The sequence below is a fragment of the Trachemys scripta genome, chromosome 5, assembly GCF_013100865.1.
Source record: "Trachemys scripta elegans isolate TJP31775 chromosome 5, CAS_Tse_1.0, whole genome shotgun sequence".
NCBI lineage: Eukaryota > Metazoa > Chordata > Testudines > Emydidae > Trachemys > Trachemys scripta.
Genome location: NC_048302.1, coordinates 121906914 through 121933858, shown reverse-complemented (window position 1 = coordinate 121933858; position 26945 = coordinate 121906914). Strand labels below are relative to the sequence as shown.

General features: G+C 43.7%; 1 protein-coding gene across 2 annotated transcripts in view; it reads right to left on the bottom strand.

The window, feature by feature from the left end:
• Window positions 1–24833, bottom strand: part of NELFA (negative elongation factor complex member A) — a 45238-nt gene extending 20405 nt beyond the window's left edge. For both annotated transcript variants that reach the window (XR_004645854.1, XM_034771583.1), the window contains exons 1-6: window positions 24190–24833; window positions 15628–15799; window positions 14175–14336; window positions 12323–12412; window positions 6826–6956; window positions 5805–5874 (exon numbers count right to left, since the gene is read on the bottom strand). Coding sequence is in view for 1 of the 2 variants with exons in the window: in XM_034771583.1 (XP_034627474.1) it covers window positions 5805–5874; window positions 6826–6956; window positions 12323–12412; window positions 14175–14336; window positions 15628–15799; window positions 24190–24441 (877 nt within the window). In the remaining variant the exon portion in view is untranslated. The remainder of the gene's footprint in view (window positions 1–5804; window positions 5875–6825; window positions 6957–12322; window positions 12413–14174; window positions 14337–15627; window positions 15800–24189) is intronic.
• Window positions 24834–26945: the final 2112 nt, after the last annotated feature.

The window sequence follows — 26945 nt, the reverse complement described above, 5'->3', positions numbered from 1 at the left end:
AAGTGTTCCAGGAAAAGCTTGCCACCTAATTTGTTTTCTGCATGTGTTTAAGTAGCCCAGTATTTTCATTCAGGGTGATTATTAAATAATGCTTAACATGTTTTTTCATTCTTTTAAGATCATTCAACATAAATCTTGAAGACTCTTTATATCATATAGATAATGATTCAAAATTAAGCCTTTAAAAATTTCACTTAGTTATGCAACAACTATAGAATACACAAAAATATTTCAGAACTTTTTTTTAATTGCAACACAAAAGGAAAAGCTAATGTCTTTCATCTTTGTTGAGATGTTTATATGTTCACAAGGGCACAGATAGTTAGTTCAACCCTCTCAACATATTTCAAGGGCACATGGCATTTTAATTACAGGAATTCAGAAACAAACATGGCTACCTTTAATTCTTCAAGTGCTTGCCACGTCCATTCCAAAGTAGGTGTGTGCTCACCCCGAGCACCGCCACTGGAAAGTTTTTCCCTCAGTGGTATCTGTCAGGTCGGCTTCGGTGCCCCCTGGAGTTGTGTGCTCATAGCGTCACTATAAAGGGTTCTACCGACCTTTCTTACCACCTGTGACAGTTGCTGGAACTTCAGCTCGTTCTTGCATTTCCCCACAAGTACCCCTCTCAGTGGATTTTGTTCTTCCATCGTACATAATTATTTGTAGTGGTTAAGTTTCAGTTATTTAGATTACTGTACCCTGCCTAGCAGGGTTACCTACCCCCTTGGACCAGGGAAAGCCTTGGTCTCCAGGGTTTAAGCCTTGTGAGTCGTGCCACAAGCCTATGCCTGTTAGTGACCCCCCGGGTTCCAGCTGCCTCAAATGTCTGGGGAAAGCCTACATACAGGAGCATTGCAGAATCTGTAAAGGGTTCAGGCCCCACACTAAGAGAGAAAAGGACATCAGACTTAAATTCTTCCTCATGGTGGCGGCACTTCATCCTCCCTTGGAGCCAAGCCACTTCGACTCAGAACCGAGTACTTTGGCCTCAATAAGAAGCATCCCGGCACAGTGCCATTCTGCTTCTCTGGTGCCTAGAAAGGATGTTTCTTCTGCTTTTCAGGACTCCTGGCACCACTCATCCCTGGTGACAAAGAAGATGGCTCCTGTAAGGGACTCTCGGCACCGCTCTCCATTGCCGGTGCTGAGAAAGAAGCAGAAGAAGATGGGGGCGATTCCCAACCCCAAGATCCATGAGACACAGAGACACTGGCAGACTGTGACCCATGCCAGGCTGCTCTAAGTTGCCAGCAATTTGCTAGTACTGTTGACTCCAGCCCCGGAAAGGGCACCATTGAGTCCGACACCTTTGGCTCTCTCGTGGTGGAGGGTCCATCGGAGTCCAACTACTCTGTTGATGCCATCCACATCAGAGGTGTTTGAGGCTGTGAGGGAGGTATTATCGCTCCCGGCACCACCATCCCCGTACGGGAGCTGTCAATGGCGGCACCAGAGACAAGAGCTCCCACGGCACCGCGGGCATCAAAAAGGAAAACTGGCCATGATGACCATGATGGCACAGTATCCTCCCTCCCAGCACCGCTCACTGGCACAGGTCAGCAACGCTCCATCCTGGTCACCTGGAAGGGAGTCCTCGGAGTCTGACTCAGAGGCAGAGTTGTATGTCTCCTGCAGGAGCCAGCACTGCTCCAGCCAGTGTTACCCAATGGTGGACATGGGCCAGGTCATTCCACCAGCGGCCTGGCCACCAGCGCAGTGGCAAATGTCATTACAGTGATTGTTCTGGAATGTCTGGGCCTTTCCACCAGTCGAGGGGTCATAGTCCAGGAGATCCTACTCCGTTGTTTCAGAGTAGGGAGTGCCCCCACCACATCCCTCAGAACAGGGACCATGTTCCAGTACTGAGCTAAATATCAAGACCCAGCACTGTGAGACCCAGCCAGTGCTGAGAATGAGGAACAGTGCTCCTTGCCTGTACAGGCCTCCTCTTCCTTCTCCCTTGACGAGGCAGTGGTGGGAACAAACATAGCACCCTCCTGTATAATGATGATTATAGGGAGCACTAGGAGCTCCTCAAAAGGGTAGCTCAAAACCTGGGGGTACGTAGAGGAGATTACAGAGCCCTCCCATGCCCTGGTGGATATTCCTGCTGCATCAGGCCCTCATGAGTGGCTTTGCCCTTAAACGAAGCCATTATGGACCCCATCAAGGCCTTATGCCAGACCCCAGTATCCCTATAACCAACCATTAAAAGGATAGAGAAAAAGTATTTTGTTCCAGCAAAGGGGTTTGAATTCCTTCACACCCATCCACCACTGGGCTCACTGGTGGTATCAGTGGCCAATGAGCGGGAGCAATAGTATCAGCAAAGTCCAACTCCTAAGACCAGAGATTCCAAAAAATTAGACTCTTTGGCAGAAAAACAACAAGGAGTCCGGTGGCACCTTAAAGACTAACAGATTTATTTGGGTATAAGCTTTTGTGGGTAAAAAACTTCACTTCTTCTTCTTCTTCATCTTTGGCAGAAAAGTCTATTCAACAGGCGGCCTCCAGCTCAGGATTACAAACCAGCAAGTGCTCCTGAGTTGCTAGGAGTTTAATTCTTGGAACTTGATGGCAAAATTCAAGAAACTATTGCCACTGGAGTCCAGAAGTGAATTCAGAGCCCTAGTTGAGGAGGGAAAATCTGTGGCAAGGGCATCTCTACAGGCAGCCTTGGACACGGTACATTCTGCAGCCTGATAAATGGCTTCGACAGTTTTGAGGAGAGGCTCTTGGCTTCAATCCTTGGGTCTATCCGATGGGATGTAGCAGACCTTACAGGACCTCCCTTTTGAGAGTATGTCATTCTTCTTAGAGCAAACAGACACCAAAATGCACAGCCTCAAGATATCAAGAGCCACCCTGACGTCCCTAGGGCTACATACACCAGCCCTTTCTAGGACCACTAAAAGCCCCAACCAGCTGCTCACTTCTTCCCGCCCCACTCCTGACAGGACTATATTAAGAGGAGGAGCAGGGGCTACAAGAGAAGACCTCGACCCTAGTCCTCATCTGCTTCAATGCCTGCTCCCCAAGACAATCGGCGGGGTGGCAGACCTTTTGAGGGGACACTCGGGGACAACATGTGGATCAGATTTCCCCAATTTTTGTGGGCCAGTTATCCCACTTCTATCAGGAGTGGGCCCATATTACCTCAGATCACTGGGTGCCACACAAGATAACACTGGGATACACCCTTCAATTCAGTTGTTCCCCTCTTTCGCACCCCACCCCCCGTCTCTCTTTAGGGACCTTTCTCACGAGCAACTTCTAGCATAAAAGACCTTCATCATTGCCTCCCTGTATTCAGGGAACTGGTATGCTGCCCTCGATTTGAAGGATGCTTATTTTCATATTTCAATCTTTCAGAGACACAGAAGGTTCCTTGGATTTATTGTGAATCATGTGTACTACCAATTTGCCGTGCTCCCATCTGGCATGTCAGCAGCCCTCTGGGTGTTCACAAAGTGCATGGCAGTCTTCCTGAGGAGATGGGGTTCAGGTCTATCCTTATCCAAACAGCTGGTTGATCAGAGGTCGGAGCAAGGCCCAGATGGAGACATGTATAACACAGTCAACTTTCTAGGAGTTAGGTCTGTTAATAAATAGACTTCTGTATATTTTCTCTCCAGTTCAAAAGACAGAATTCATCAGGGCGATTCTCAATTTGGTCCATGCCAGAGCCTTCCTCCTGGAAGCCCAGTTCCAAGCAATAGGGGTGCTCATAGAAAACTTCAGAAACCACGCCATTACCATGGCATGAGACTGCCTAAAGCTCCTGGGCCATGTGGCATCATGAACCTATGTGGTGACGCATGCAAGACTACAGTTCAGACCCTTTCAGGCATGGTATACCTGGACATGGTCATCACACTTCCCTCATCAGTGATCGCCTCCTTTCTTTAGTGGTTAGACAAACCAAGTCCCATTCTCAAGACCCCAACCATCAATGTCTGTTGTCACAGACATGTCAGCAATGGGCTTGGGAGCTCACTTTGGGACCCTCAGGACTCAGGGCCTCTGGAAGAGCTCTTGCTACACATCAACATCAGGAGCTCAGGGCGGTTTGCCTAGCCTGTCAGCTGATCCTTTTCCAACCATCACGAGTGGTCCATCTGTCCAGATGTCATGAAAGGCATCTTTCAGAAGTGGGAGACTCCCCAGATAGATCTGCTCGTGACAAAGCATAACAAAAAATGTCTTCAGTTCTTCTCCTTGCTGGGTCACTCAGACACTTTTCTCTTCCCTGGAACGGACCATCACTTCTATGTATTCCCTCCCATCCCTCTCATTCACAAGGTCTTGCTGAAGGTTAGAAGGGACAAGACGCATCTAATAGCCTTGGCGTGGCTATATCAGCACTGGTTCACCACCCTTCTACACCTCTCGGTGGAAACGCCAATCCGCCTGCCTCCATTTCCAGACCCGATATCCCAGGACCACAGCCATCTACATCATACGAACATCAAGTCCCTTCATCTCACGGTCTGGAAGTTCCGTGGCTGAACCCCACAGAGCTAGCATGCTCTGAGCTGGTTTGTGAGGTGCTTTAAAAGAGCAGAAAACTGTCCATTAGAGCCACTTACCTGCCGAAGTGCAAAAGATTCTTGAACTGGTCTACGCAGAAGTGTGTTTCACATGGACAAACAACACTACTTTTCATTTTCGATTACTTACTCCACTTGAAACAACAAGGCCTAACCGTGTCATCTATTAGGGTCCATCTAGCTGTGATCCTGGCTCTTCACCCATGGGATGGTGACAGAATGGTCATGCTGTTTTCTCAAACTCTAATTGTAGTCATTTTCTTAAGGGCCTGGAGAGGTTATACCCCCAGATATGGCAGCCACTCCGTCCCTGGGACCTCAACTTGGTGTTAGCAAGGCTAACAGGACCTCCATTTGAACCGCTGGCAATGTGATCTCTGCTTTATCTATCCTAGAAGGTGGCCTTCCTGGGGGCCATTATTTCTGCCAGAGGGTGTTGGAGAGCTGAATCCTTACTTTGGAACCACTTTATACAGTCTTCAAGGACACGGTTCAATTGCAGCCACATCCGGCCTTCCTTCTAAAGGTGGTCTCACAATTCCCTACTAACCAGGATATCTTCCTACTGGTCTTCCTCCCTGTTGGCATGCAGCTTCGGATAGAACAGAGACTCCACTCACTGGAGGTCAGACGTGCACTAGCCTACAAGGAAAGACTAAATCATTAAAAAAAATCAAATCTACTTGGCTTTCTGTAGCCATTGCAGACAGAACGAAAGGCCTTCTAGTCTTGGCCCAGAGAATTTTATCATCACGTATCCACACATGCTACGACCTGGCAAAGGTCCCTGCTTCTCCTGCCCTGACGGCGCATTCTACGAGGGCTCAAGCATCTTCGGTGGTGTCTGTAGCTCCAGTTCCTAACCAGGACATCTGTAGAGCGACAATGTGGTCGTCAATTCACTATTTTGCATCCCATTACGCCATCACCCAACAGGCTAGAGATGATGCGGATTTCATTAACAATCAGTATGCCAATAAACTCCAAATCCTCCACCTGCGCCATGGCTTGGGAGTCATCTTCTTTGGAATGGACATGAACAACACATCTCAAAGAACAGTTATGGAAGGTTAGTAGCCATTTTTTCAAAGGGAGGAACCTCCCCTCAAGTTTAAACCCATCTGAGTTGATGTTAATTTTAATTAAAAGTTGGATTTAGGAAAATGAAATTGATAGGATATATCTGGATCTTGTTCTCAAGGTAGTTTCAGTTATTAACATTTATACACCTTACAGACATGCTGTACCAACCTAAAGTCTTCCTTCTTCTCTTTGCTTCACGACCAGCACCAACCATATCCAACTCTGAGATATCTAGTAGCTACCAAAAAAAATAAATTATTATTGAATTGAAATGCCTTACAAAAGGTATTTCATAGAATCACAGAAATGCAGGGCTGGAAGAGACCTTAAGAGGTCATCAAGTCTAGTCCCCTTTGTCAAGGCAGGACCAAGTATACCTAAACCACTTCTAAAGGGTGTTTGTCTAACCTGTTCTTAAAAAATCTTCAATTCCACAGCCTCCTTTTGAAGAGTATTCCAGAGCTAAACTATCCTTATAGTTGGAATGTTCTTTCTAATATCTAATTTAAATCTTCTTTGCTGCAGATTAAGCCTATTACTTTTTGTCCTACTTTTAGTAGACATGGAGAACAATTAATCACTGTCTTCTTTAAAGCAGCCCTTAACATATTTGGAAACTTATCAGATCCCCTCTCCCCCCCGTCTTCTTTTCTCAAGACTAAACTTGCCCAGTTTTTTAACCTTTCCATCATCGATCAGGCTTTCTAAACCTTTTATCATTTTTGTTGTGGATGCTCTCCAATTTAGCCACATCTTCCCTAAAGTGCACCGCCCAGAAGTGGACATGATACTGCAGCTGAGATCTCACCAGTGTTGAGCACAGCAAGACAATTACTTCCTTGTCTTATCTAGAACATTCCTGTTAATACACCCCAGAATATTAGCCTTTTTTGCAACTGCATCACTTTGTCAGCTTATATTCAATTTGTGATCCACTACAACCACCAGATAGATCCTTTTCAGCAGTACTGCAACCTAGCCAGTTATTCCACATTTTGTAATTGTGCATTTGATTTTTCCTTTTTAAAAGAGTAGTACTTGATTTGTAGTATCTGATGAAATACTTTGGAAACTAACAAAAAAATATTAACTGCTCTATAACCCATGTCAGCAAACTATAGTTCACTTTTGATTAGAGGTTGGGGACTAATGGGAAAATGCAAGAGTATTTAAAAAGGCTATTACCTACCTTCACTCCTCTTTCTTTGCGCAGAGGTGTTCTTGAAGGAGGTATAGGGGTTCTGTTTCCAGCAGGGCTAAATACACTAGGTGCTGTGGGACTCCTGAATGGAGCTTGTTTTGGTATTCCTTTGAGCGGGGCTTTGAGGAAAAAAAAAATATCAGCAACATCAGTTGTAATGAACATCCACTTAGTTGAAAAGAATGATGAGATCTGGACTCCTAGAGACTTCTCATTTCTTGTACTGTAGCTTTAAAAGCTTCTTGCATGGAATTGACTATAGATATACATCAGATGCACCTCAGAGGTTTATTTTAGCCTGGAAAAAATGTTAATAAAAGGAGTTCACTGGGTCAGAGTTTGTGACCCAAAGGTTTAAGGATGAGCCATTATTACACAGTTAGGTGCATACAGATATCTTTTCATGCACAAGAATTTAAATAAAGCAGTCTATTAAAAGAGACATATTGCTACCGAACTACATCAAGCTCTGCTTACTGCTAAGAGCTGTATTTAATCAAGGTGAATTATAGGCACAGCTGGTAGCACCTCTTATAGTTAAGACAGCCTGACGGTTTCCATGATATGATGAGTTTTCAGTTGCTTATAACTTTACCATGCTTTAACCTTTTGAGATGAAATTTACCATGTTATTTGTGTATCTCTGGTTGAAATACACAGGGAATTGCAGGAGCCAGAGGATGGGGAGGGTCAGAGGGGTGCAGCAGCTGGTGATGAGGCTGGATAGGAGCAGAGGGTGATGGTGGGATTGCATAAGAGAAGAGGTATAGAGGGAATATGGAGGATAAAAAACATGGAGTGACTACCCATTCCCTGAATGAGACAGACCCCCTGTGGAAAATAATAGTAAGTAATCATGTAATTAAAGTCTAAATCATAATGCAAGGGTGCCAAGTGAAGCTTTAACACAAGCAGTTTTAATTCGGACATTTCCTAACTTTTGAGTCCTTGACTTACCAACCTTAATATGCTTTAAGATGTGTTTTGGATGCATATATAAATAAAACAGGAAAGCACTTAGCTTAATTTTCATAAGCTATTAAGAAGTTAAGCTATGGGAAGGAGCAACATATTGGTTAGCAACTTCCCTCAAACAAGCAGTTAGAAGCCATCTTGATGTCTCCAACCTTCCCCTTTCTTAGAAAGAGGACAAAAGTAAGTGGTGTTCTACTTGACTTTCCTGCTTTCAATCAGGTTTTTGGCCTGGATTTAACAGAGTGTACCCATTCATTTTGTTGGCTGATCATCTTCTCTGGATGGAGGGAACCCAGGTTTCCATGTAGAGATTTTATTTTAATTGTCCAACGACCTTTGATGCTATTGACCATAAGCTTTTGAGACTCTCCTGCAGATCCTGATGATGGGGGTAGGTAAGATTGCATTTTGATGCTTCTCTTCTTTCCTCTCAGAGATCCACGCATGATTTTGAGAAGCTGTTCAGATGTTCTGAAGGTTCTCATGTGTTATGCAGAAATCTGTTCTATCACCTTCCCTTTTCTTGTTGGGGCACTTGGGCAGACAATAACATGTCTCTACATTTCCCTGTCACCAGACACTGCCAATGCAGCCTCACTGCCTTCCAACTGCCTGGTTGAGAAAAGGCAGATAAGAGCACAGATAACTGTAGTTCCAGAAAACATCTATTGTGGGTAGAAGAGGAAATAGAGATGGAGAAACTGCATTGCCTGAAACTGCTTCCAGCTCCATAGATGTTCCTGAAGGTGTGAGAGGGTGCAGCGTGCCTCATTAGCTACATAGAGGAGAATAGGTGTTTGTCTCTAACATTCTATCACTTGTTGAAAAAAGTTATTGAAAGTAACTATGCCAAAAACAACCAGCTGTATTGAGCAGTGATGATAATCTGTCAGCCAGAGTAATCCTCTGCAAAGGAGTCTACACCATCACTCGCTTCCTAAAAAATGCCACAGCCTAACCTGCACTTCTGGAAGTTGCATACAGGCAGGAGTGGCTGCAGGAGCAGGGTGCATGTCTGCACTCCAACAGCAGGTCTGGCTACCATGCTCCTACTCTGGATGCATCCTCCACGTGACCCAATCTGAAGTGCACCTCTCTACCTTGGTCTCCTACACATACTGGTAGATTTCACTCGTCTGGTTTTATATGAGGCAGTCCTCTTTTTGGCTAGTTTGTCCCCCATCCAGTACTGGGACAAAACTGGACATGGTTTTGTCTAGTGCTGGATGGGGGATGCCATTTTGAAGAGTGCGCCACTCCATCCCTGCCAGCGTGATTGTGAATGCAGGGTCACACAGGCAGGGGTCAGGTCATGCAGTTCCCAGAAGTGCTGTGATGCCCAGTATTCTGGGAATCTGTGGATGGCCACATTAAGTGTGTGACACCAGCACTTAACATGTGACAAATGCCCAAAATGTTTACTAAACTTTCCACCTCAGCAGTTGTGCGGTGTAACCCAGGACGTCTTGGTGCCATCTAGCAGAGGGCAAAGGGGTGCATAAGTGATACAGGGATTCACTGGGTCGGATGTCTTCATATTAGTTTGCTAAGGGTGCAATGTAACCCTAGTGATCATAATCACTGTGAAATGTATACATGGATAATATGTAAGGAGTCATGTGTATATCTATTTATCTATCTATCTATATAGAAAATTAGGTTCCTAAGGTCTGTGAATTGGAGCTGGTCACCAGAAGGTGATAAAGATGTTTCTTTCAGGCAAGAGATGTTTGTCTGTCTGGCTATATGTAAACTGAGTATTGTGTGGTTCACAATGGATACCCATTTACAGTCTGAGCTGAACAGTAATGAAGGGATTTACAGGAAGAAATAACCCAGCAGAAGGGAATCCAGTTTACAAGTGAAGACAATAGATTTTTGGACTAGAACTGTAGAAAGAGTAACTCACTCTGCATCCTTCATGTAGGAAGTAAGCTGACAGCATGTGTGCTTTATGAAAAAAGGATCACAGCCAGGCTTCACTGAAAAATGCTGGGAAGACTTTGGGGTGAACTAAACTTAGACATCCCTTGGCCAATAAAGTAAGTCTACGTTCTAGACTGCGTATTATGAACTTTGTTATATGTAACCCTTTGCTTCCAATTTTTCTACTTGCTATCACGTGGATCTGTTCTTCGTTAAATAAATATCTTCTTTTTACTGTAAATATATCTAACTGCTGGGTGTGAAGCAGAGCTGAGATCTAAGGTATAACTGGTAATCTGAGATGCACTGTTCTTTTGGGAGCAGAGGCTCTGGGAATTCTGTGAGCATCCAGAGATCAGAGGTTGGGCACTCCAGGGGGACGCGTGGAGAACTCGGGGGTTGGACTATGCCTATTGTTAACCTGTAAAGACAGCAGTGCTTGTGGAGCCTGGAAGTCAGTGATTGTATTTCCAGAGGCTGATGAAGCTGGGGAACTGACCCATAGTAAGCACAGATGAGGGCAGGTAGTATGGTTGTGAGGAGGTACCTCTACTTACCCCCAAGAAGTGTCACATGTGGATTAAATGTAACATGTATCTTTGTGAAAATCTTAAGTGACCTACAACACATTCCTGCTGGCATCCCTTCCTGGGATCACAGGCACATCTGATCTTACTGAAGCTTCTCAATCTGCCAGAGGAAGCCGGGGGCTGGGTGAAAAAGAGGCTGGAATCAGGAAGTCAGACAGAGGAAGGCCCATGCATGGGGGCTCTTGCAGGTGAGACTAGTTCCTGCACACAAGGCAAGACCAATAGTGACTGACAGTGATGACATTTGTTATGGATGACCAAAGTATTAAACTGTTTAATACACTGTTTGAACCCTAGGCCACGTCTGATGGCACAAGGATTCAGAATACACTGACACCATTTTGTCCCCCACCACTTGTAAGATATAACCTATTTTAAAATGCCCTGAACCACCTCCTCTACAAAAAAAATGTGTAACCAATGCTAACCCTGTAAGACTGTTTCCTACAGTGGCTACCCCACATACTAAGCTTTTAGAGTCTGCCCTTGCCTTTGCCCAAATGGCCTAATCCTCTAGCTCAAACAATAGCTTTAAAATTCAGAGGTCCTGGGCTTATTTCGCACTAGAAAAGCCTGATGAGTGGGATACAAAGAGAAACACTGTAAGCCTGGATTACACTCTGGCCAGGGAAGCTTGGACAAACTTCTGAGGTTGACAGGAGTTTCAATCCCCACATGTATCCAGGGGATTGAACCTGAGACTTCTGGATCTAAAAATATGAGCCACTAGTGCTTGAGCTAAAGAGACAGCTTTAGCTTCAGCTCCAAGTCTAGAGTAGACAAACCACTATCTGTAGTCTGTCCTCTACCTGGGGACAAAGAGCCACACTTCATTAGGGTCGGAACCCCTGTAGTGTGGTTGTAAGCAGTATGTCTGATAAATTAGATCATCCTAAACCCCTTGTCATTGTTCTGAGATAACTCCAACACTACCATTATAACTTGTATCTTCAGCAAATTGTGTCCAAATAGCTTCTGTGCTACCAACATACCTTATCTTATACCAGTGTCAACCTCGATCAGTACTACTATATCAATGTCAACATTCAAATAGTAACATTTTAAAGCTTAATAACTATTAATTTAAAAAAAATGCAACTTTTAACAAATATTCTTCCAAACTACTCATAGCAAAGAATCAGACCAATGTTCACACTTCAGATTGCTGTAGGAAGGCCCTGAAGGAAAAACTTCAGGCACTAACATTGTTTAGTTGCATAGCAGTTTCAAAAACTGGCATAACTGGCCTTAATTTTTTTTCCACTACAAACTGATACAGAAAATTGAAGCAGTTCAGAAATTACAATGAACACTTGGAATTGATCCTCTCAGAGAACTGAGATTTTTTAGACTTTTCATCTCATTAAAATGGAAATCTTGAGTGCAATTTTAACTGTAGTGGTGCTACTGCTACCCTAAAATATTGAAGGTACAGACGCTTCAAGAAAATGGTACATTTATAGTTATTTACATTTAGAAAACAACTATTCTCAATTACTACAATATCCTTAGTAAGAGTTAGGCATTCTTTGCATCCCTCCGAGTCAGTGTTTGATAGGCTTTATCTGCATTTTCCCTTCTAATGCACAGAACTGTTTATGTTCTTGGTAATTATGTTTGACAGTTTTGTACCTTATTTTAAGAATCACAATAAAATATACTATTTTTATATATAACCTCATCTATACATGTAAGAAAAAAAAATTCCAAGCAGGAATTTCAAACTTTCACCTGGAATAATTACCTCATATTATGCTTATCACATGTTCTCCTTTCCATATGTGAAAGTCAATTTAAGATTACTTCACTAAAGTGCATCATTATTTTTCTATTTTCATGTTTCCACAGAGCTTCATTTCCCTCCTCTCTGAAATCCAGTTTTTAAAATATAAACCTTGCAATTTTATTCTTTGCAAACACTATTTTACCTACATATGAGCTGTATAGACATATAAATTATTCTCTACCGAGTAGTAATATAAAATGAGTCATACTTGTTGTATCTATTTTTTTGACCAGCCCCCTCCCTTTGGCATGGAAAGGCACTCCTGCAGTCTTCTTGAGCTGTTGTGCGGTTTCTGTTGCTATAAAGAGAAATGCTTTAGTTATTTCAAAATTTGTATTTGAAATGAAATGTACTGTACATCCTACCTAAAATTCTTTTAGGACCTAATCTAGTACAAGATGGGAAACTGTATCTTTAATTGACACAGGTTATCAATATTTGACAAATCACATAATGCACTATTTGGAAAAAAACAAAACAAAAACCAATAAGATTATCTGTTACACAATCCTTTTAAGTTACAGAAGTATGCAAAGTAACAAAAACAAACAAACAATCTACCGTATATACTTGTTCATAAAAGCTGGATATTTTTGTAAAAATGTGACACATCAAAGAGCGTTGGCTTATAAACGGGTCTACACCAAAATTTGATGATTTTAAACTCTATGGAATCATTGAATTGAATATCTAATACAGGGATTGGCAACCTTTGGCCCGCGGCCCGCCAGGGTAAGCGCCCTGGTGGGCTGGGCCGGTTTGTTTACCTGCCGTATCCACAGGTTTGGCCGATTGCGGCTCCCACTGGCTGTGGTTTGCCACTCCAGGCCAAAGAGGGTGGTGGGAAGCGGCGGCCAGCACATCCCTCAGCCTGCGCCGCTTCCCACCATTGGCCTGGCGCAGCAAACCGCAGCCAGTGGGAGCCACGATCAGCTGAACCTGTGGACGCGGCAGGTAAACAAACCGGCCCAGCCCACCAGGGTGGGCCAAAGGTTGCCGATCCCTGATCTAATACATTGTCGTTTTGTTTACCTGGAGCGTCTGCAGGCATGGAGCCCCTCAGCTCCCTGTGGCCGCGGTTCACCGTTCCAGCTCCCATTGGCTGGAAACGGTGAACCGGAGCCACAGGGAGCCGAGGGGCTCCATGCCTGCAGACGCTCCAGGTAAACAAAACGTCCTGACCCGCCAGCGGCTTACCCTGATGGGCCGGGAGCCAAAGTTTTCCAACCCCTGAAATACAGGGTCGGCTTAAGAAAGGGTCATACAATTTTTGCTATTTTTACCTATCCATTTTGGGGGGTCAGCTTATAAATGAACGGGCTAATGAACGAGTATGGGAAAGTAGAAAGTTAAAAAATGTAAAAATTTCATTCAAAATGCTTAGCTACTCAAGTTGATATTTTAATTTAATCCAATTAACTAATCAACTCAAAGAAAGGTAAAAGCAAGTTGCTACAGCAAAGTACTGTACACTGTACAATATTTTAAGTTCACTCAGTTAAAGAATGGCTGTGGCTAGACTTCCTGCCTTCTGTAAATGAAAATCCTCTTGGCTTTCACTCACAGTAGGCACACTGAGCAAGGAAAAGCATGCACTGGCTGCTCCCTGTTGCAAAAACATATGACAATAAAGCTCAGCTAGGTTCCAATTTCATTTTTGTGGTAAGAGCCCCAAGCATCTTAACCAAACCTCTCCCTGATGAGTCTCTAAAATGGATTACTAAATATAACCACCAGAGAATCTAACCTTGCTTGTTTAGGGGGGAAAAAAAAACAAAAAAAACAGATTTTTTTTAGTGCCTTCAAATCTGAACAGCATTTAAGATTACAAAAACAAGACTAGCATCTTAGCATGGTGACAGCCAGAATGGCTTCGATAGGCTTAGTCTTGATCTTTTGCACATTGTTGTGTATTGTGGAAAACCATCCAGCGCATATTCTTATAAGAAGGGAAGATACGATATGTGTTCCTGTACTGAAGAACCAGACTGAATTCTATGCCTTCCTTTTACAATCTTATCTGTAACTGTATCTGATCAACTAGCTGGTTTACTACTTACATTTCTGCAAGAGTTCTGCTCGAAGAGTGGCACTTTTGGGTTTTCTTTTCAGCTGGAAGTGTTTCACTGGGGGAGTAAGTGGCCCAGCTAGTGTTGTCAAGGCATTTTTGTTTAAGTACTGGCACTCCAACGGCAACATAGCTGATGTTTCACATTCACTTACTGTATAAAGAGTTAACATAATGCATGTGGGTAAAAGGACCTCTTGCACAGATAATTACAAGACAATTTCTATATAGTTTGTGCAGGTGATTTTTAACTTCAAAATATTTATTCAGGCACTGAGGGCAACTTCTGTTTTGCTCATAATCAGTATTCCAGAAACCTGCCAACTCTAGCTATGTTATAGCAAGTAACCCTTCACCAGGATTTAACAGGAAATATATTATTTTTAAAACGGCCATGTTAGATTTGTCTAGTCAAGTGTAAAATATTTTAAAAGTATTGTACATATTTCAGTACCCTGGAAAAAACAGCTGAAGATTAATCCTCAGAAACTACATTAATAAAACCCCAAAAAACAGAAAACACAATCTGGCAGACCACAAAATACCGAGAGGTGAAGATTTCTACCAGCAAATGATCACTCCTATTTTCAAGCACGATGAAGTACTCTTTCCAAGGAGTTTTTCTATTATTTTACTGCATCCTGGCTCTTATGTCCATTTCTGTCCATTACACTCGGTGGCTTTTCTACACTTCCAACTTTTGGGATAGTTCCTGTATTGCACTAACACTGGTACTGCATCACTGGTAGTACTAGCATATACATGGCCCAGGCATTTTAACTGCCTCAGTCTAGTCTGCACTGATGCGCTCACTGCGGCCATCAGTAGTGAAACTGCACCAGTGGGACACTTCCTAAGAACTGCTAGTATAGTTGCAGTCCATCTATATAGCACAATAGTTGGTTCCTCGAAGTACAGATGTACACCCTCATCTTTAATGAGGCTCCATACGGGGGTTTGCCCACACAAAGCTCACTGCTTTGGGATCAGGGGCTTAGAGAGAAAGCGTAATATCATGCTATGGAAACTATGAACAAGTGCACAGAGCCTCTCTCCTAATGTGACAGTTTTAAATAACAAATAGACAACAGGAAGTCCCTTGAAGATTAGTAAAAAAAATGCCAGACAGGAATAAAACAATGTTTAATTTATGATCTTTTAAACGTTTATACAAGTTTAATCCCAAAGTAATATTTATTAAATTATACATCAGTTTTATTTCACTTCAGGCACTCTTAACATAGTCCTATTGCCTCACATGGAACAGTTCCTGGGGCAAAGACCCATATTTATTGCTTCCCATTAGATTCTTAAACATATAGGGTGTGATCCTGGCCTCTTTGACTTTCACCCATAGTGGTTTGAATGCAAAAATGTCAAATATGCAGTGCAATTTTAGACAAAAAAAAAAAAAAAAAAAAAAAAGAAGAAGAAGATTTGCTTACCTTTTTCCCTAAGTTCTCCTAAAATATCTTGAACATTGGGATTCTGTTCTTCAAGATCAAGGTTAAGGGAGCCAGTATCTGGAAAGGATTTTAAAATATCAGCTACCATTAAGACCCAGGGGTCTGAATCCAAGGTAGCGAGCTGGATAATTTCAGTCAGTGCACCTTTCATCTAACAAAAAAGAGAAAAGAAAATCAACAAATTGGAAACAATTCTAAGAAGGTTACTTTGTATTTGGAAATATTTTCAGAAACCAGCACAACATACACAATATTTACTTCCTGTGGGGAACCCATATAAATTATTGTGCTCTAACACAGCTAAACAAGGCCTTTAAGCCACATGTCCAGGGTCATCTTTTTTGTTACAGTTATAACACAAAGAAAAGATGATTTTTAAAAAAAAACTTATTTCAGGGAGTTCAACTGGGGAAAAAGGGAAGAAGTCACAAGATTGTAGTGTGGGAAAGTAAGTTCATTTCAGCTACTACTCAAAATATCTATTAGTTGGTAGCATAAATAAATAAAAATAAATAAATCAAATACAATCATCTCACTAAAATTACATATTGAAATTTGGTTTTAATCATTATACTTTATTCACAGGTAGCTCAGTCCCCGAGAAAGTTGAAAATTCAGATTTAAAATGTTTTTTAATTTCTTATTTGAGCATTAAAAATTGACTTTTTAAAATCTCTCCAGTCTTTTACAGAGCTAAGATGTGAGCACAAGAAAAAAGTAGACTCAACATAAACTATGTGACCACTATTAAGACATATTGGCAATACAGGGCCCTAACACTAAGGGTTTTAAGATCAAATGCAAGAAAACTAAGAGTTAATACTGAGACGTAGCCGTTTCCATATCCCATTGTGATCACATATTGCAGTACATATGGCACAATTTACACTGTTTTCGGGTATCCAAACACAACAAGACAAGTCAAGGAGAGATCTTCATCCTTAACTCTATATTTCCTTTCTCTTATTAATTTACAACAGGCCTTTTATTATTTGAACATATTTTGCTTGTTAAAAAAACATTACACCAAAATAGTAGATTATTAAATTATAATCCAGTTCTACCTCTCTTTTCCAAGCACCTTTAGACCTCAGAAATAAAGTCAATGGTCCTTTTGATTTTGCTGATTATATAGTGATCCCCCTGCCCCAACACACACCCTAAATTACAGAAAGCTAATTTACGGTCTCATTTATGCTGTGCACAGAAGTCTCCACAAATTTCTAATCCCTGCTCCCCCCAAAGCCTCCCTCTCCCAAATCCTCACAAGAAACAGTGCTTAATTTGTAATGAAAGAGGTGCCGGGGCTCAAGCAACTAGTTGTGGGGCTCAAGCAATTTTTTTACTTTCATAACCGATGCAGCAAGCCCAGAGGTGCCAGGGCTATGAACTGCCAAGCCTACAGGTGCTGGACTCAGCCCTGCCACAAATTAAGCACTGCAAAAAACCCAGTGTCAGCCTAGAACAGAGGGCAAGACAGCCAAATTGGGCTTCACCCTCCACCAGAAGCTGCTTCCGCTACATTTTAAAAAAGGAATGAAGTAGGGAATGGGAGGGAAGAGCATGATACTTCTCAGGACAAAGGGCTGCTTTGACATCTCTGGTCCACAATACAAATTCTAGAACTTGAATAGAGATTTTCTGGGATTGTAGGTGTGAACACAGAACAGTCAATAACGCTTTCAGTAGGTTTGAGTAATATGGTAAGGATGCTAGAACCTGACTAAGCTGTCTATATTATGATTTCCACCCGTTTTAACACTGGTTCAGCTGACCTGATGGTAATTTTTTCCGTAAGTTTCCTCAGTGTCAAGATCTTTTGTTTCCTCTTCCCACCATTCTATTAGTGCTTTTTCTTCAGGCTGCTTTCTACATATGGCCAAGCACCTTCAATGCCCTCCTTTATATATCTCCTCAATCTCCTCTTTTCTCTAGTTTTGTATCAGGAAGACCACCACTGGACTCTGATCCCCGATTAAGTTTACAGGTCAGGCAGTTAGAAAAAATATGTATTTATTTGCAAACTGAGCATATATGATATGCAAGTCAGAGGCGCACAGAATCTCACATGCCATTTTTACAGTTACTTTTCAAAGCAGAACTACATTTCAACCTTGTTAATTTCATTATGGACCAAATCTTGAAATCCTTACTTAGGCAAATCTCTCACTGACTCCAACGAGAGTCTTGTTAAGCACAGACTTCAGGATCAGGTCCAACATAGTTTGTCAGTTGTCCTTATGGCTCTTGCCTGAAACGTCAATGCTTAGCAAAAATACTTGGAAAAAAAAGGAGTGAAATTAGTGGAAATGAGAAGCTAATTACATTTTGTACAGACAGCCAAAAATATGGCCAGGCTTTAACTTGGACAAACATTGCTATAAAGATTAAAAAAAAAAAAAAAAAAAAAAAAAAATTTCACTAGTAACAAACAGCCATCGGAATTTTAAATAATCATAGCATTTGGGGATGGGAGGGAAGGGACAAGTTATTGGCAGCAGACAACAAAACCAGACAAGAGCTCTGGGACTTCATCCAAGTAGTTCCTATTAATTTTCTTTCCACTTCTACCACTAATGCAGTGTGGATTAAATAGAATTATAAAGTGGTTTCACTACTGGCTAAGAAACCTAAACTGTTTTTAATGGTTCAGTGTCCATTAAGAAGGTGATGTTGAATAGAAGTCCACAAAGGTTTATTATTAATCAGCATTTTCATTAATCTGAAGAATGGAGTGGAGAGTATATTAATATCTGCAGATGATAAAGGTCAAAAGGATAACATTCTAGTGGCAAGGAATTAAAATACAGTATATATTTAATAAAATGGGAAAATGGCCAAGATCAATATAAAATCAGATTCAATAAACTGTAAGATAGGAAATATGAGTGAGGGCCAGGGAAATGTAAAGGATGACAAATTAAGACAGATAGTGATTGTCTTACATGTAGCTCAAAGAACTAAGGTGGCATAATATATCCCCCTTACTCCCGTATGCTGGTGCTTTATACCATCACTTCTAGTGTGCAGGAAGCACAGAAGGTGGATGGAGGTAGAGGGGGGCAGAGCCTTGACTCCGCACCCTTCAGTGTAGTTATGCTAGTGCAGTTTTACTCAGACTTTTGTACTGGTGATCCCTTTCACACAGCAAGCCTCTGAGTGTGACCTCCCCCTTCTGAATTAAAAACACCTTTTTATATATTTAACGCCATTATAAATGCTGGAGGCAAAGTGGGGTTTGGGGTGGAGGCTGACAGCTCACGACCCCCCATGTAATCACCTGGTGACTCCCTGAGGGGTCCCGACCCCCTGTTTGAGAACCCCTGTGCTAGTGCATCAGGGAGTGCAAACACTACTCCAGGTTTAGACACTCTCTCCCCCAGGGTACTCCAGGGGCAGCACAACAACACAGTGCCCAAACTGCAGGGCTAGATCATAATGACACAACCTAGCCATAAAGGAGTAAATACAATCCTGGCAAAAAAATGCACATGCCGCTATGGGTCATGTTAACAGGAGTATACTGTGCAAAATAAATAAGGATAATTATTCCTCAGAACTGCATTGAGCTTTCGATATCATTTCAAAACTCTGATTAACTGCAAAGGGTTTAGAAGAAAAAGAACAAAAGGTTAGGGAAATGAATCCATTAGGGAATGGTTAGGAGAGCTGCCACGTTCAAGCTTAGAGAAAAGCAGTATGAAGGATGAATTTAACAATTGCCTACAAATACACAGAGATGTTAAGAAGACAGGCACCAATTATTCTCATTAGTCAGTAAGGACAAACAAGTAGTAATGGGTTTATGGTGTGGTAAGGAAAATGTAGGTTAATTACCTACCCCACAGGAGTGCTGGAAGAATTAATTCATTAATACTTGTAAAACACTTGGAGTTCCTGAATAAAAGGTACCAAGGAAGTTGTAAAATATCAGGGGAGGGAGAGAGGGAGAGGAGCAGAACACTTAAACAATGGCTCAAGCTGCCAAGGGAGGTTTGTGAATCACCTTCACTGGATATATTCTTAGATAGACTTGACACTTCCAAGAGAGGTTTAGGGATTAAGAACGGACAAGTGACCATCAAAAATCCTTTTTAAACCAAACAACACCATGTATTCTATTAATCCCAACATTCATTGTAATTCAGAAGTGGTTTCCAAATTATCCTGTTCCACTGTTAACCAATATACTTCACCCAGTGCTTATTTTAGAAGGATGAAAAATACTGTCTCTTTAAAAAACCTATATTCAACCTACCATCCACAGAGCACAATATAATTTGATGTTTAAAACCTATAGTACACGATACAGCAGTTACACACACTGCACACTCCATTTAGAGCCACAAAGCTGATGCAACATTGTTTCTAATCTCATAATATTTTCAGACACCAGGTCAATGCTTTGAGTCCTAACACCTGATCAGGGCAGACATGTACATGCGGAATAAAGAAAAACGTGAGTACACTAATGAAGTCCAATCACACTGAATCTAAGTCATTTTCACAGGTCAATTCAACTCATAATACAACCTAATTCAAAAAATCAGTTTGAATATACATTAAGACTTTTCACTCAGATAGCCACAGCTCTCCTATATTAAACTAATTTATTATTATTATTACTATTAGTTGTTGTTAAGGGATGATATTGTCTCAGTGCTGTACCACATATAAAAAATGAATACTGTTCTGACCCAAAAGACTAAGAAATTGTAAGGTGAAATAGCAGCTGTTACTTGTTTTAAAGTAATCCTATAGCAAGTGTGATTGTAACACTGTTTGACATGACTTCCTTAGCATCATCATTTAATTTGAGCAAATTTATTATAAAACAATGCACTTTTGATGTAACAATTGTTCCTTCTCAATGAACTCATCACTAAATTCCCTTTGGTTAATAGCTTTGTTCCACTGGGTTACTTTATTAACAATACAAAACTAATGCAAAAAGTTTTTGGATCTGACTATACAATTTATCATCTTCAACTGAACTTACCTATATAATGATTTTTTTTATGTTTATGTTTTAGGGAGTGAAAATGGAGGAAAAAGTCACTTACCCTAGCAGTTTTAACAGATCACAAGTACTCTGCAAAGGGACTAAAAAATTACATTGTGCAAGTCTCTCTCAAGACCAAGCTTGCTCAGTTTACAAGTCAAACGATAATATTTGTAGCTGCTAGCTCCACAAACTCCATCTAAAATCTGAAAAAGCCAGCACTTCTGCCTCTGTCAATAACACCAGTACAAGTTTTTATATTCAGAACTTAGCTGGCTGTTTTGACAATACATGAGGTAGAATAGAAACTAGCTCACTCCTCAGTAGTTTAAAGGAGTCTGCAAGGCTAACAAAAGTCAAAATGAGTGAAGTGACCTGCCAAGCCTAATTAAATTTGGATTAATTTTAAGGCAGTATTTTAATAAAAAGTATCTCAGAAGTACTGTTCTTTGCAGCATTTCAATGGATTATTTTACAGTGCCACTTGAGCTGCAGCTCCATCAGTCTGAGACAAGAGCCAGTCAAGTGTTCTCCATGAAGAGCCCCAAATTTTTCAATTCACTCCTCTTGGTCCAAAACACCTCTAATCTGGTAACCTTCAGGGCACACAACAAGTCTCGTTCTTTACCTAAGCTTTCTGGGGCTTTTATGCTAGTTCTGGGTGTAATGAGAGCTAGGGTCTTGATATGGAGGGATCATGTGTGACTGGGGTGAGTGATTCTTATTTTCTGGTTTTGGGGAGGCCACTTTATTTTGTTTGTATTAATATAATTGAATTTGTAATGTGAGAAAGACACAGAGCTGGGACAGGCACTTAGCAAGCAGTTACAGTATGGCTCAAAGATATACAGGAAGCAGATATGCTAAGAAGGCGCCCTTTTTAAAGCAGACTGCAGCGACACAGAGTGAATGACTGCACAGAAAAACCTACAAGAGCCACTCTGAGTCACACTGCTCTGAAACCAATTGGTTAAAACACTTGATGCTTGTGCATATACCTCTTTTGGGACATTTGGTTGTAACTTCTTAAGACTGCAGTGTGCATTAATCCATGTTATTTACAATTTCCCCCACACCATGTTTAGAATACTACCATCACACCTCAACAACAAACGTCTATCTGACAATGGCATCCATAAACATGAGTCTCTTGCAAAGGGCACATCTACTGGGAAAAGGTGAGACTCAAGCTGAACCTGCACACTAGCTGCATTGGTGTTGTCAGGAAACAGAACAATGTGGGCCATGAAGTAGACTGCAAATCCCTCAAGACTCAAGTTGTGGAAATGTATGCTTCAGAATACCCTCCCATTGTCAAACTATTCCCTCACAAATCAGCAGATTCCTGACTTCAAAAACAGCCCACTCAGACTGTTAGCATCCTCCTATCTCCAGTTAGCCATGCCAACTCTGATTTCCTAGCCCCTAGACATTTGAGCTTCAACATCCCTCCGCTATCCCCCCTAGAGACCCCTGCTCTTCCCCTTTCCGAGTTTCAGCACTTGCTGCTGTCCTCCCTAGGGTAAGGCTCTTTTTAAACTATGTTTACACTACAAGTGCTACAGCAGCATAGCTGCATTATAAACCAGTGGTGTGCAAACTGGGGGGGAGGGAAGGGAGGATGCAGGGAGCAAGAGGTTCTCGGGGGGGTGGGGGAGAAGAAGAAATGGGACATGAAGAAACTGGGATCCCACAGGATGCGCTTCCATAATAATGGGAACCGGATAAAAATAGAGTGGGTACTGTGGGATAAAAATAGAGTAGGTAATGCGGGTTGGGATGCAAGCAGGATTAAAAAAAAAAAAAAAAAAAGTCCTCCCGTGCTGCAAACAACACGAATGCTCCAACCAGTAGACACCGCTGTCCGGCCACCCAGCTCTGAAGGCAGCGCCACTGTCAGCAACAGTGCAGAAGTAAGGGCAGCAATGTCTGGCCAGCAGCTGCTGCTCTTCGGCCGCCCAGCTCTGAAGGCAGCAACACAGACGTAAGGGTGGCAATGGGCTGGGGGCAACAAATTCCATGAATAGTAAAGGGGGGGGGGGGGTGACTGGAAAAGTTTGCACAACACTGCTGTAGAAGACAGCAATGGAAGGGGGTTTTCCACGGCTGTGATAAATCCACCCCCTTGTGAGGTTTTCAAAAAAGTTCTTCCATCAACCTAGTGGTATCTATAAGGGGCTTAGGTCAGCTTAACTATGCCTCTGAAGGGTGTGAATTTTTCACAGCCCTGAATAGCCTAAGTTTTAGGTGTAAACCAAGCCTTAGATTTAGCTTCTGTGCAGATGGCAGTTGAGGGAAGAGAGATATAGGGAATAGGCTATACCAAATTTCCTTCATCTGTGGTTTTCAACCTTTTTTTCCCATTTACGGATTCCTAAAAAATTTCAAATGGAGGAGCAGTCCCCTTCGGAAATTTCAGACTGCGCAGACCACGGCCCTATATAGTTTGCTCCTCTGGCCTACTTCCAAGCACAGGTGCTGGCGCAGAGACACAATCCCCCAAAAGGAAGCCAAAAGCACTAGCAGTTGTACCTGGTGAAAGTCTCCCAGTTCATAACTCATCAGCCTAAAGATGAAAAACACCACCCCCCCACCATACACACACACACACATTTTAGACAAGAGGGCAACACTGTGACTTTTTAAGACTGATGTGTGTGTGTGGGTGCCACACACATGTAACATTTGTGATTACATTTTACTTTCTATTAGGAAAGTCTCTGGGCACATCACAGATTGAAACCTCAAAGTACTGGCTAAACAAATAATACTAAATGCCTAAGTCTTACATAGCACTTTCATCAAAGGAGGACAGTACCAATATCCCCATTTTACAGATGAGCAAATGGAGGCACAGAGGTGGGGAAGGGACTTGGCCAAGGTCACCCATCAGGCAGAGGCTCCCAGCGCTCTCTCCATTAAGAGACATGGGGCATGGGGTCTCAACGGGCTGGCCACTCAATCCACAACAGCTATTTCAGTGTAAACTGGGGAGGCTGGTCGGGTTGGGGAAGTGGGGGAGGGCTTGGCAGGTATGCATCCTAAGGACCCCCTGGGACTGGATGTAGGGAGGGGGCAGCTGGGGCATTCTGGGTTATTACTGGGTGGAGTCAGATCAGGTGGGCGCTGAGTGTAACACCCCCGGGGGCAGGAGCGGGGGAGGGGGGGCAGTACTGCTACCCTCGGGCGGGAGAGGGGATATACCCAGCGGGCTGTTACTGAGTGTAACGCCCTGGGGGGAGGGGGGGGGGAGGGGAGACAAGAGCACTGATACCCCCTCCCCGACCCGGGGGTGTGTCCGGCGAGCGGGGGCGAGACTCGGCGCGCGGCTCCTCAGACGCCATTTAACGGGGAGGGGGCGGGTACCGCTGCCGTCGCCACACGGGGGCGTTTGCCGCCCTCCTCGCCGGGCTCGCCCAGCCTCCGCCTGCCGGGGCAGCTGGCCCCAGGCACCTCACCCCCCGCGGCAGGCCAGGAGCCGCCCAGTGCGGCCGGCCCCGACCCTCCCGGTTCCCATGCAGCCCCTGCCCCGCTCTCACCTCATCCACCGCCCGGCGGGGCAGGTGCAGCATCCCCAGCAGCAGTTTGAGCTTGACGGCTGAGGAGAGGCCGTGGAAGCAGAGGCGGATGTTATCTATCACCGAGGCCGTGAGCAGCGAGGCGATGCTCGGCGGCGCCCACAGCTCGTCCGTGGAGCCCAGCTTGTTGTGTAGCCACAGGCCAGTGTCGCTCTCCCGCATCGACGCCATCTTGAGAGCGGGGCGAAAAAAGAGGGGATTCTCAGCGGGCATTTTATGAAGACACCTAAACGAAGGGAGGGTGAGGACCCCTGTGGGCTGCCGTTTCGTTCGTAACCCAAAATGGCGGCGCCCTAGTGGAGAACCTCCACCATTGAGGGGGGGCCAGGAATTCCGTAATCTAAAATGGCGGCGCCCTGTTGGAGAGGAAGAGACAGCAAATCTTCCGTGATGCAAAATGGCGCCTCTCTTCCGTATTGCAATATGGCGGCCCCCTGCTGGGGAGAAGCGTCACAATTGACTGGCTTCCCACCCTTCTCCGCGGGCTAGTTGTGTCCTCAATACTCCCTTTTGGTAGTAGGGGGCCAAGGGACGGGACTGAAGATCAAGCGTCTTGGAGAGAGTCTCACAGCCAGGCCCCCGCCATGTGCCCGTTCCCTCTGCCCTTCTCTTATTCATTTCTCTTCCCCCCGGATCTTGTCTCCCCGCCCCTCTTCTCCGTCCAGCCGCTCTCCTCCTTCCTCCCACTTCAGCCCCGCACATTACTGGCCAATACCCAGCACAGCTGTTGCCAGCCAAAGCGTAAGAGCTCTGCTCTCGCCCCTGCGCGGAGCTACTACCCCGGACCAGGCTCCACAGCGCCTGGGGTTGTGCTGTGCCCATTGGACGGGACCCACCGTTTCTGACTCGGTGGCAGCCTGTTGTATGCTAGAGCTGGCAGGAAACGTTTGAAATGTATACTTTAAAAAAAAAAAAAAAAAGACTTCTCCAACCTCTCCCCATCTTTTTACCAGTCAGCACAATGCTCTAATCCAGTGGTCTCCAAACTTCTGTGCACTCCTATCAGTAAAAAATTTTTGAGCACGCACCTTCTGCCATGCTGGCTCTATCATTTTTGCCAAACCTTCCCCCCCCACCCCCAAAAGCGCTCCTCCTGCTGTGCACACCCAAGGATCCTCTTGTGCACCCTACTTTGGAGACCACTGCTCTAATCTACACCCTCCACTGTGGTATCTGGGCAACTCACTTCTCCTTTGGTCCCCTGTTTGTTCTCCCTCTTTCCTTCCTTTTAAAACAACAACCCCAACTTGCTACCAAATTGATAGATGATGAAATCAACTTGCAATGCTATGCTTTGACAGAAGCAAAGTTAACTGCCTTTTTCATCATCTCCCCAAAGATTTTAGTATGGTGACAGGAGGAAGACATCTCAGTGTACACACCAAAAGCAGGAGAAAGTAGGAAACATAGGCCCCTTTCATAGAAATACACATATTCTTAACTTCATGTGCCACGAGGGGGTCTCTGCTTTCCACACCTGAGTAATGATAAACACATGCTTAAGTCTCTGCGGGTTCAGGGCCTTATAACTACAGCTTAAAATGCTTATTTTAGTATAGCAATAAACTAAATTAAAATGGGGGAATCTTTCTGGGGATGCATGGAGACAAAATGAATTTGGTGAACCTGCCACACTTACAGGTTTCAGAGTAACAGCCGTGTTAGTCTGTATCCGCAAAAAGAAGAACAGGAGTACTTGTGGCACCTTAGAGACTAACAAATTTATTAGAGCACGAAAGCTTATGCTCTAATAAATTTGTTAGTCTCTAAGGGTATGTCTACACTACGGGATTAATCCGAATTTAGATAATTCGGATTTGAGATACAGGTTGTATAAAGTCGAAATGAGTGCGGCCACACTAGCACAGTAATTCGGTGGTGTGCGTCCAAGTACCGGGGCTAGCGTCGATTTCTGCACCGTTGCACTGTGGGTAGCAAATCCATAGCTATCCCATAGTTCCCGCAGTCTCCCGCGCCCATTGGGATTGTGGGTTAAGATCCCAGTGCCTGATGGGACAAAAAACATCGTCGCAGGTGGTTCTGGGTACAGTCTCACTTCCTCCCTCCCTCCCTCCCTGCATGAAAGCAACGGACGGCAGACAACCATTTTCGCGCCTTTTTTCTTGGGTGGGTGAACACTGCAGACTCCATACCACGGCAAGCATGGAGCCCGCTGAGGTCAAGACAGCACTCATGAATATTGCAAACACCTCGCGCGTTCTCGTGGAGTTTATGCTCAGCCAGGACCAGAAAAACGAGGAGAGGAGGCAGCGGCGGCGGCAGCATGATGAGGACATGGACACAGACACGGATACAGAATTCAGTGAAACCACAGGCCCCGGTGCTTTGGAGATCATGTTGTTAATGGGGCAGATTCTATCCATGGAACGCCGATTCTGGGCCCGGGAAACAAGCACAGACTGGTGGGACCGCATAGTGTTGCAGGTCTGGGACGATTCCCAGTGGCTGCGGAACTTTCGCACGCGTAAGGGCACTTTCATGGAACTTTGTGACTTGCTGTCCCCTGCCCTGAAACGCCAGAATACCAAGATGAGAGCAGCCCTCACAGTTGAGAAGCGCGTGGCGATAGCCCTGTGGAAGCTTGCAACGCCAGACAGCTACCGGTCAGTCGGGAATCAATTTGGAGTGGGCAAATCTACTGTGGGGGCTGCTGTGATGCAAGTAGCCAAAGCAATCACTCAGGTGCTGCTACGAAA